This window comes from Lichenostomus cassidix, chromosome 25, assembly GCF_008360975.1.
Source record: "Lichenostomus cassidix isolate B80296 chromosome 25, HeHo_3.0, whole genome shotgun sequence".
Lineage (NCBI taxonomy): Eukaryota > Metazoa > Chordata > Aves > Passeriformes > Meliphagidae > Lichenostomus > Lichenostomus cassidix.
Genome location: NC_139505.1, coordinates 1,997,041 through 2,008,602, shown reverse-complemented (window position 1 = coordinate 2,008,602; position 11,562 = coordinate 1,997,041). Strand labels below are relative to the sequence as shown.

Sequence of the window (11,562 nt, the reverse complement as noted above, 5' to 3'; positions counted from 1 at the left end):
TTGTGGTCCACAAACCCCTTCTGCCTCTGGGCAGTGCCAGAGCCTCCAAGAGTCGGGAGTTTGTGAGGGGACATGGAAATGGGAATATGTTGCTCCCTTCTTCATCCCAGTGTCTTCGTCTGTGCCGAGGCTGCACTTTGCATTGTCAACCAGATGGGAATTTCTAGGGTCTGGATGGGCTTAAGGAGGGAGGGACAAAGTTGGAATCCCCTTCTGATCCTTCACATCCAGAAATACGGGGACAATCCCACATGGACGGGTTGAGTGAGTGGATTTAGGTGTAAAGGGGTGAGATGTGTGGTGTGGGAATAGGGGTTCCGTGTGGTGCTGAGAGCCAAGGGGCTTACGAGATCTCCAGGGCCCAAAGAACCCAGCGATTCCCATCTGGATCCAGGAAGCCCCAGGGTGGCATTTCTCTGCTCCTCATGGAAGCCACTGGGATCCACCTGGGGCAGCCAATCTCCCTGCATGGACACAGTCATCATCCCCTTCTCCCCTGGAGTTACCTACTCTGACCCCCAGTTTTATCCCATCATCCCTGATGCTACCCTGTCATTCCCAGTTACATCCCATCTTCCCCCAATTGTATTCCATTCTCAACCCTGATTTTCTCTCTTTTCCTCCCATTTTATCCCATTCCTCCCCACTTTATCCCATTATACCCCTGTATTTAACCCATTCCCCTCAGCTGAATCCCACCTCCCGGGTTTTAGGTCCTGGCAGATACGGATGAGGCCCTCCAGACAGGAGGAGCCATTCCCTGCCCTGCTTCCAAGCCTGTTCCTCTGATGAACCACACAAAAACCTCGGGGCCAAGCCGGAGCAAAGCAGGGGATACGGAGTCTGCGGTGACGGTGGCACAACATGAGTCACCGGGTGCCTGAGGATGTAGCGCTTGCTCCCCCGTGGGGCTGGGGCTCGCTGGAGCGCATGATCTCCGGAGGGCACAGCCTGGACTGCCTGTTTCTCGGGAATGCTCCTCGACTGCCAGCCTTGTCCTGCAGTTCCATCCCCCTTCTGGGTTTTTTTCCCAACCATGAATGTCACAATTATTTCTCAGCTCCTGGATTTCTAAATCCTTCCTTGTGCTGGCACCACCAGTGCAGACTGGTCCCGTTTTCAAATCCGGGGTGTGAAGTGCTGATTTTGATGGATCCTGACGTATTGTGGGGCTTTGGGATTGACACCCTGGAATCTGGGATTGCGTCAACTCATGTCAGGGGATGCAGGAGGAGGGGGGTTCAGGGACGGTTGGGGCTCTGGGAGTGTTGGGATGCAGGATGAAGGGGCTCTGGGAACACTGGAATGCCACTGAAGGGGGCTCAGGGAAGATCTTGCTTTGGGGAGCACCCCCAGCCCTGCTCACTGCGGAGGCCCACCACTCTGAACTCAGCCAGTCCCAGGAGCACCCAGCACCCTACAGCCCTGGGGATATGGGGCTGGAGCACTGTAGGTTCCGGTTTCCCACCCTCGGGAAGCAACCCATGGGAAATAGGGGTCGGTTTGGACCACCCATTCCTTGATGCGCCTCCCCGGCCCTAACCCCCCCTTAAAAAATTCATCGGGGCTTTCGTGTCATGTTGCAGCGGAGGGGCCGGGTCTGGCCAGCCCAGGCGGGGACGATTTGATCCCAAAAAATCCCAATCCAACCCCTCGGAGGCCGTGACTCACACATGCGGGGGGCGGCGGGGGAGGAGGGGGGGTTGAGCTTCTCCGAAGGATCGGGGGGGCGGTCGGCTCATGCCCCCCATCCCACCAGCCGCTCCCCGCCATCCACAGCCTCCGGAGCAGGTCCATCCCAGTAGCTCCATCACGGGAACCCCGATCCCGCGGGAGCTCCCCTTGCGCATCCCGGGGGATCCATCGCCCCACCCTCGGTGGGGCGAGCCCCCTCCCCCGCCGTGCCCCCCCGGTTCGCCGCGTGCTGTGGCTGATCCCTCCCTTCCCGGGGCTGCGCCGATGGACTCTCCCAGCGCTCCGTGTGTGCGGCGGAGGCTGCGGCGGTAGCGTTGGTACCCGGGAGCTGCTGTCGTGCCGTGCCGCTGCCGGAGCATCCTCTGTTTCCTCGCCCTATCCCTTCCCGAGCATCCTTCCTCGCCGGAGCATCTCCCTCGCCGGCGCCGGGAAGGAGCTGGAGCTGGAGCGGGGCGAGGGCTGAGCCAGGTAAGGGGTAACAAAACGGATTTATACCCCGCATCCCCCCTCCCCGCGGCGTTAATCGGCGTCCTCGGAGCCGCTGACGGATTCGGGGTTCGGCTTCTCCTTCCCACTTGCTGTGGCCATTTTGTCCTGGAAAGCCTTCCCTGGAGCCCGGTTCTGCCTTTGGATGTGCGTTTTGGGGGCTCCTGTCATCCTCCGCTGCTGTCCTGTGACCGGAGAACAGCCGGAGGGGATCGGGAATTCGCCGCAGGGATGGGAGGGGGGAACCGGGGGGGTTTTGGGAAGGGGTAACAGGGGGACTGTTGGAGGGTGACCTTGGACACGAGAGATTTCCAACTCTTCCCCCTTGTCGCCATGTTTCTGGCGTTCCGCAGGGAGGCTGGGGGCTGCGGGGGGGTGTGATGCAGACCCCCAACGTGGGACTTGCGGGGGTTTTGAGGTGTGTGGTTGCATCAATCCCTGGCTCCACTCGGATGCGTGGCAGGAGGAAACGGATCCAGATCCGATAACCTTGTCCACGGCTGGCCAACGCCAGGACAGGGCTGCAAGGCCAGCAGCATGTTCAGCCCCCAGACAGGCATTTTTGGGGACCCTCCCTGGCTCCTGCATTTCAAGGACTGTGGTCTGTGGGATTTCTGCCTCTCTTGTGGGATCAAACCCCTGTTCTCATCCAGTGCTGGCTCCTGGCATTGGCTCGGATGCTCAAGGCTCCTTGGTTTGTGCAGCCACTCTCTGTCACGGAACCAGCAGTGACCTTGCTCCCCAGACCATCCTCTTCCTCACCATGCATCCAGCCTCTCCTTGCTCACCCATTCCTTCTCCCAGGCCCCAATACTTCCCGGTCTGTGGAATGCTGGCCCCACACTGGGAGGTTCCAAAGGGAACTGCCAGCCTGGCTGGAGCAAAATGACCTTGGTCATGGATTCACCCCTTCCAGGGGCCTCACAGGTCCATGGCACCCCCAGGGAGGGGACTGGGGGCTCCCCCCAGCTGGAAGGGAGGACAGGGGAGGAATTTGCCATTTTATCTTGTAAAATCACCTGCATGGCTCTGCTCAGGAATAGAGGCCCATGCCGTGCCGCAGCACCCCTCCCTCCTGGGTTTCCAAAAGGCTAAATTTAGCGTCCCCGCATGCCCTGTCCCCTCACTTGGGCAGGGGGGGACACATCGCCGGCTGCGTCCCTCTGCCCGCAGCTCCTTCCCGCCTCGCCAGTGATAAAAATAGCACTTGGGGGGGGGTCACGACAGCCCCTGCGGGCGGAGCAGCAGCATCGGACTGGAGGGCTGTGGGTCCATCCCCGTCACGAGCTGAGCTGGGCTCTGTGCAGTGGGTGTGGGGACGCTGGGCTGGGAAAGGGGGGTTGGGATGCTGGGATGTGAAGGGGCAAGGAGTTGCCACCCCCAGGTATCTGGATGCCATTCTCCTCCTCCAAGGCTAGACCCCAGGGGGCTTATGGTACTCCCAGCCTCCCCCGGCCAGGTCAGCATCTGCCGGCACTGGCATCTCCTGCAGTAAATCCTGCCTGGGAGCTTCTGCAGTGAGCGTGGCCTGGCTCACACAGGTCGCTGTCACCCAAAGGACCCTTCGAGGGACCCCTGTACCAAACCCTGAGCCTCCTACCCGGGGCACTGGTGCTACTGGGAGGGTTTGGGGGCCTCCATGCCCCTGGGGACTGATCCTCTCATCATCCCGGTGGTGCCCAAGGAAATGGGGGGCTGATGGCCTTGTTTCTTGGATGACTCGCAGTCCTGGGGGAATGGACTGGGGAAACTCAGGGGCAGCCATTCCCCTGCTGTCCCCCCAGCTCCCTCTGTCCTTTGGTATGAATGCAGAAGGGATGGATCTAGCAGGGCTGGGGGGGGAGGGGGTCAGTCCCGGTGAACTGTGGGCGCTGGAGTCCCCCAAGTGAGGGGAAGAGGGCTGGCATGAAGCCAGCATGTCTCAGTCTGTCCCCACTCCAGCCCCCACTGTGCCCTGCGGTGACCCGCCTGCCACTTCACCAGGTGGTCCCCAAATCCTCCTCTTTCCATCTGAGAAGGAGAAAAAGTGCAAGGTGGGACGCAGGGCCACTCCCACCCAAACTCAGCCTGGTTGTGTCTGGGCTTCCCAGGTCCAAGCCAGCATCCCGCGTCCTCCCACACCCCCTCCCACGGATGGGTAGCGCCGTCACCTCTCTTCCCGCTCCCCGGGCCTGAGGGCGCAGTTCCCGACGCAGAGATCCCCCTTCCACTCTCGGCGTCCCGTCCCATCCCGCCAGCACCATGGACGAGTCGTTCCGGGACCGGACCGCGTTCATCCGCGGCGCCAAGGACATTGCCAAGGAGGTGAAGAAGCACGCGGCCAAGAAGGTGAGCCGGGGCATGGACCGAGTGCAGGATGAGTACACTCGGCGCTCCTACTCCCGCTTCGAGGAAGAGGAAGACGATGAAGATTACGCGCCCCAGGATGGCTACTACCGGGGGGGCGAGGGGGCCAACGAGGAGGAGGGGGTGTCCAGCGACGCCACTGAGGGCCACGACGAGGAGGATGAGATCTACGAGGGCGAGTACCAAGGGATCCCCCGGCAGGAGTCGCTGAAGGGGGGGGAGCGCCTGGGGGCCGCGGCGGCCGCGGGCGCCTTTGACGACAGCGAGGGGCAGCGGAGGAAGGACAGGGAGGAGCTGGCGCAGCAGTACGAGCTCATCCTGCAGGAATGTGGCCACGGCCGCTTCCAGTGGACCCTCTACTTTGTCCTGGGCCTGGCCCTCATGGCTGATGGTGTCGAGGTCTTTGTGGTGGGCTTTGTCCTACCCAGCGCTGAGAAGGACATGTGCCTCTCCGACTCCAACAAGGGCATGCTGGGTGAGGAGGGGAGCACTGGGGGCAAGTACGGGGATATGGGAGAGTGATAGGGGAGAGTCATGGGATGGGATGGGGGGGGCAAGAGGGTCAAGGCTACATGGAGGGGCGCTGGGAGATGTGGGGGAGTCTCATGGGGATATGGAGATACAGAGAGACACGGGGGATGTAGGGGGACCCGAGGAAATGTTGGGGGGCAGAGAAGTGCAGGAGGGTGGGGACATAGGGAGTTGGGGATGCAGAAAGACGTGGGGGGCTCAGGGAGATGTGGGGGGTCACAGGGGCTATGGAGGAACACAGGAAGAATTGAGGGGCCATGAGGCCATGAGGTATGGGATCCAGGAAGGGATGGGAGGACAAGGAGGGACGCATGACCCCCTAGGCATAGGGCTCCCACCATCTTCCTCCCAGTCCCACACTGGTCCCCACACAAGCAATGGTGAGAGGGAGCTGCGGGGAGTGAACTCAGAAACTTGGGCTGATCAGTAGATGCTGAGACTGGGTTTGAGGGAGCTGTGGGGGGCTGTGTTCGATGCCTGCCCCGCCCTTCTCTGTGATGGCCACGGGAGCCTGACACACACCCCCAAATCGTAGGGGGTACCAGTGCCCCCCATCCCTAAGATCTGGCAAACTTGGGACAGGGAGAGGAACTGGGTGTGGGTGCCCTGGGGGCACATCTGCCCCCCATGTCCCACTGTCCCTGAACAGAGCAGGGGACAACCTCCACCACCCATTTACATGGGATTCTGTCCCCTCCCTTCAAGGGGACCCAGCATCTTGAGGAGGGGGTCCCTGCTTACTTCCCACTCCCAGTGCAAGGATGCTCTCCCTCCATCAGGTGACCCAGGGTGCAGGTGCTTGGGTCCCCTGGGACTGACCTTGCTGTGTGTCCCCCTCCCCAGGACTCATCGTGTACCTGGGCATGATGGTGGGCGCGTTCGTGTGGGGCGGGCTGGCCGACCGGCTGGGCCGAAGGCAGTGCCTCCTCATCTCCCTCTCCGTCAACAGCGTCTTCGCCTTCTTCTCCTCCTTCGTCCAGGGCTACGGCACCTTCCTCTTCTGCCGCCTGCTCTCGGGTGTGGGGTAAGGGGGGCCCAGCCACGGAGGGACCCCCAGAGCAGGGGCTGATCTCCCCCCGTGTATGGTGGGGCATGGGGCAGGGGGTGATGCCACTCCCTCCCCTCCATCCCCAGCATCGGCGGCTCCATCCCCATCGTCTTCTCCTACTTCTCGGAGTTCCTGGCACAGGAGAAGCGCGGGGAGCACCTGAGCTGGCTCTGCATGTTCTGGATGATTGGGGGCATCTACGCTTCTGCTATGGCCTGGGCCATCATCCCCCACTATGGTAGGAGCCCAGGGCCAGTGGCGCACATGGGGTGTGCTGGGGCTCGGCCCCACTGCCGTGTCCTGTCCCTGTCCAGGCTGGAGCTTCCAGATGGGCTCTGCGTACCAATTCCACAGCTGGAGGGTCTTTGTCCTTGTCTGCGCCTTTCCCTCGGTCTTTGCCATTGGGGCGCTCACCACGATGCCCGAGAGCCCACGCTTCTACCTGGAGGTGGGGGACTGGTGGGGCATGACTGTATACTGGGGGAATCTGGAGTGCATCAGGGACCTGGAGTGAAGGGTGAGGTGACCCAGGAAGGGACCCCCAGGTGGAGGATGGAGATGGGGGAGCCCAGACACGGACCCCCCAGGGGGATGGTGGGGCCTGGACAGGAAGACCCAGATGGGTATTGGACAGGGGTGGAACTGGGCAGGAACTGGGCCCAAGTGGATGATGACACCTAGGCAGGGACCCCAGGGGGATGGGGGGACCCTAAGGAGGTGATGAAGGTGGTGGAGGAATCCCTGGGTGGGTGGCAGGAGCCAGGTGGGTGGTGGAACCAAGGCAGGGACCGCTGATGGGGTGATCAGGGTCCAGGTCCGGGCTGTCCTGGCGTGATCTGTCCCTGCCCTCACAGAATGGGAAGCACGACGAGGCCTGGATGGTGCTGAAGCAGGTCCATGACACCAACATGAGGGCCAAGGGCCACCCTGAGAGGGTCTTCTCGGTAAGGACCCCCCAGGGCTCAGCCCTGGGGTACACAGCACCCTGGGCATGGGTGGGGTGTCCTCCAGGAGTAGGGGCTGCAATTCCCACCTCTGGGAAAAGCACCCACTTGGGGGATTCAGCACTGCTGTAACAGGTGGGGAAACTGAGGCACAAGGTAGGGTCCTGGCACTTCCCGATGTCCCCAAACTGTGCCCCCTGCCACAGGTCACCCACATTAAGACCATCAAGAGGGAGGACGAGCTCATCGAGATCCAGTCGGACACAGGGACATGGTACCGGCGCTGGCTGGTCCGATGCCTCAACCTGTCCCAGCAGGTGAGGCCGGAGCAGCCCAGGGGTCCCTGTGCCCTCTGCGCCCCCCGCACCCTGTCACCTCCCATGTCCCTCTGCAGGTCTGGAGCAACTTCCAGCAGTGCTTCGCGCCTGAGTACCGGCGGGTGACGCTAATGATGATGGCGGTGTGGTTCACCATGTCCTTCAGGTGCTGCGGGGTGGGACCGGGATGGGACTAGCAGCACTGGGCTGGGACTGGGATGAGATAGATAGCACTTGCTGGGATGGGACAAGATGGCGTGGGATGGGATGGAGCTAGGCAGCACTGGGCCAGGACTGAAAACACTGGAACAGGACTGAGATGGAGCCTGGCAGCACTGGGTGGGGTGAGATGGAACAAGTATCACTGGGGTAGCACAGACTGGCACTGGGAGCTCAGGGCTGACCCTGGCAGCCCTGGGCTGGCACTGGGAGCTCTGGGCTGGTCCTGGGAGCTCTGGGCCAGCACTGGGAACCCCAGGTGTGTGGTGCCCGCTCACCCCTGTCTCCGCAGCTACTATGGGCTCACCGTGTGGTTTCCGGACATGATCAAGCACTTGCAAAGCATTGAGTATGCATCGCGCACAAAGCTCTTCACGCGCGAGAAGGTTCGGCACTTCACCTTCAACTTCACCCTGGAGAACCAGGTGCACCGTGGTGGGGAGTATTTCAACGACAAGTGAGTGAGGGGAGGCTGTGTCTCGGGGTGCTGAGCCTGGGACTGCTCAGCACAGGGGTGGGGGGCAGCCGGGGCCTCCCTCCTGTCCCCCTGCGCAGGTTCATTGGGCTGAAGATGAAGTCAGTGACGTTCGAGGACTCGCTCTTTGATGAGTGTTACTTCGAGGACATCACCTCCAGCAACACCTTCTTCAAGAACTGCACCTTCATCTCCACTGTCTTCTACAACACAGGTGTGGGCAGGGGGTTCCTGGGAGGATGGAGGGGGTGACCCACCAGGGTGGCCGCAGGGTGTTGGGGGAGATGGGGGTGAATGACCAGGTTGGAGGAGGGTCAGGGAAGTCCCCAGTGGGATGACGGAGTTGGTGTGGTAAAGATAATGTGACCCACCGGGGTGGTTCCCAAGGGGGTGGTGGAGGTGTGATTGACCACCAGGTAGGAGAGGTCAGGGAAGTCCCAAAGGTGACAAGGTGACTCCATAACCCTCTCTTCCCCCAGATCTCTTTGAGTACAAGTTCATCAACAGCCGGGTGGTGAACAGCACGTTCCTGCACAACAAGGAGGGCTGCCAGCTGGACTTCAGTGACGATAACAACGCCTACATGATCTACTTTGTCAGCTTCCTGGGCACCCTGGCTGTGCTCCCTGGGAACATCGTGTCAGCCCTGCTCATGGACAAGATCGGCCGCCTGCGCATGCTGGGTGGGCAGCAGGACAGGCTTGGGGCAGCCTGGTCTGCCTTCAGCAGGAGGGTGGGCTGGGGGGTCCTGGAGGTGCCTTCCAGCCCAAACTAGGCTCTCAATCTTCTTGACCCACCTCCCACCTGCTGGATCACTCCATCACCATCACCTTTTGGGGACTACCCCGGTGGGTCACCCCACCTCCACCACCCCTTCGGGGACCTTCCTTATCCCCTTCCCACCCACTGGTAACCTCTATCTCTGTTGATCTCCTGGGGAACTCTCTGTCCCTCCTGGTGGGTCACCCCCATCTCCCTCCCCCTTTTGGGGACTGTCCCACCACCTGTCTCAGTTTCCCTGTGCTCTGATGTGTCCCTGTGTCCCCCAGCTGGCTCCAGTGTCATGTCCTGCGTCAGCTGCTTCTTCCTGTCCTTTGGGAACAGCGAGTCTGCCATGATTGCACTGCTCTGCCTCTTTGGGGGGGTCAGTATTGCCTCCTGGAATGCGCTCGACGTGCTCACCGTGGAGCTGTACCCCTCTGACAAAAGGTGGGGGCCTGGAATGGAGGTTTTGGGTGCAAGGAGTGAGGTTTTGGGTGCTGAGTGGGAGGTTTCGATTGCCAGGTGGGAGGTTCTGGGTGGTGGTGGGAGGATTTTGGTGCTGGGTGCCAAGTGTGAAGGTTTTTGAGTGTCAAGTGGGAGGTTTTGTGTTCTGGGGGCAGTATTTTGGGGGCCAGGTGGGAGGTTTTGAGTGCCAGGTGCAAGAGTTTGGGTTCTGGGTGCCACATGTGGAGTCCCGGGTGGGAAGTTTTGGATGCTGTGTGCCAGACCAACTGCTGGGTACAGGTTTTGGGCTTCTAGCTGCCAGGTGTGAGTTGCTGGCTGCTTGCTTGTTTCTGGGTGCTGCCTGCCAGCCCTGGGCTGCTGGGTACTCATTTTAGAGTGCGGATGCACATTTAAGGGTTTTGAGTTCCCATTTTGGGGTGTTGGGTGCCTCTTTCACGCCTCCACGTGCCTGTTCTGGGGTGCCAGGTGTCTGTTGCGGGGTGCCAAGTGCCCATTTCAGGGTGCCAGGTGCCTGTAGGGGGTGCCACCTGCCCTCTGCAGGTGTCCCCCCGAGGCTGGGTGCCCTCCCCTACATCTGGGGATGCCCCCACCAACCCCAGGCCTCCCTGTCCTACGTAGGACGACGGCGTTTGGGTTCCTGAATGCGCTGTGCAAGCTGGCGGCTGTCCTGGGCATCAGCATCTTCACATCCTTTGTGGGCATCACCAAGGCTGTGCCCATCCTGTTTGCCTCGGCTGCGCTGGCCCTCGGCAGCTCCCTGGCCCTCAAACTGCCTGAGACACGGGGCCAGGTCCTGCAGTGATGGGGGGGCTGGGGGAGAGGGACCCCCCTCCCCAGGGCACCTCCAAATCCAGCATTTCCTCCCCCCTCGTGCCCTGGGATTAGTCGCGTTAGACACTGTGAAACGTCTTCTTGGAGCATTTGGGATCTTTTTCATTTGCACTTGGCCCTCCCCTGACCCAATCCCCCTGCACTCCCAAAACCTCCCTGACACCTCAAACTCCCCCCTGACCCCTCAAACTCCCCCTTGACTCCCCAAGCCCCCTCAACCTCCAATACCCCCCTCTGCCCACCAGTTTCTTTTCTTGGTGTCATCCCCTCTGTGAGTTGCTGCTCGTTCCTGGGGAGCTGTGTGGTGGGATTTACGGGGGCCCTGGCATCAAGGGGGGATGACACAGGCCCTTGACACCCCCATATCTCTCTGCATCCCCCAAATCCCTGCTGAGCCAAGGAGGAGGAGGATGAAGTCTCTGGTTGTGGGGGGCCCCCTGTGCCTCAGTTTCTCCATCCCTGTGGAGGGCACCCAGCAGGGTCCCCAAAACCCCCACGGATTGGGGGACCTTGGGGTGGCCTTTTGGTGTGCAAGAGCCCTTGGGGTGCCTCAGATATGCCTCAGGGGGGGCACAGGATATTGGGGTGCAGGTCCCTTTGGGGAGTGCAGCAGTTGGGGGTACAAAATCCCCTTGGGCTGCCTGACAAATTTAGGGTGTCCCCCTGCTTTAAAGCACATGCCCCCACTTCCCCCACGATGCCCCCACTTTTGAGTACCCAACTTTCAGGGTGCAAAGCACAGTTCCCCCCCAGCCACAGCCCAAACCCTTCGTCTCATTTGGGGTGCAGCGGGGGGACCCCCAAAACTGCCAGTTAGTGATTTTTAACTGATTTTTAAAGGATTTTCCCCATTAGAGGGAGGCTGGTGTGGGTGAGGGGGGGGCATGGGGGGCTCTCTGGTCCTTGTTTTCCTCTTCCTAGCCCCCTTCCCTCCCTGCATCCACATGTCCTCCCCACATCCCCTTTTAACCTCTCCACCCCCATATTCCCCCCCACCCCCTTTTACCTCCCCCCAGCCCAAAACCACCAGCGGTTTGCAAAGCACAAACAGCCCCTACCCCAAAAAAAATCGGGGTACAAGGGATCCCCAGTGCTGTGCCCTCCCCAAAAGAAATGGGGCTTCAGGGGGGTCCCAGTGCTGTGCCCCCTCAAAACCCGGGGTTTGTGGGGGTCCCCCATGCTCTGCCCCCCCCCCCCCCAAATCAGCCCCACAGGGCCAGGCAGGGTTGGTCAGAGTTCCCCAGGAGCCCCCCCTGTCCCCAGGGCAGCCCCCTCCCATTCCAAGCATCCCCAGTGTGCTTTGTCCCCCCCTTGGTGTAGCTGGTCCTTGGGGCCCCCCGGCCCCCCCGTAGCTCTGTCGTGCTGTGCTGTAGTTTGAGGTGTTTGTAAATTAATTAAAATGGAAAAAAAAATCCCAAAAAAGCACAAAATGACCCAAATCCA

At 61.1% G+C, this 11,562-nt stretch overlaps 1 protein-coding gene across 1 annotated transcript; it reads left to right on the top strand.

Annotated features, from left to right (window-relative positions):
- The first annotated feature begins 1,694 nt into the window (after nt 1-1,694).
- Nucleotides 1,695-11,549, top strand: SV2A (synaptic vesicle glycoprotein 2A). The gene is made up of 13 exons (XM_085082263.1): nt 1,695-2,163; nt 4,272-5,002; nt 5,902-6,082; nt 6,193-6,344; nt 6,421-6,554; nt 6,961-7,050; nt 7,257-7,367; nt 7,445-7,533; nt 7,879-8,043; nt 8,142-8,275; nt 8,541-8,744; nt 9,111-9,270; nt 9,907-11,549. Exons 2-13 carry the CDS (start codon nt 4,423-4,425, stop codon nt 10,088-10,090), a joined length of 2,184 nt encoding a protein of 727 aa, XP_084938389.1. The 5' UTR covers nt 1,695-2,163; nt 4,272-4,422; the 3' UTR covers nt 10,091-11,549.
- Nucleotides 11,550-11,562: the final 13 nt, after the last annotated feature.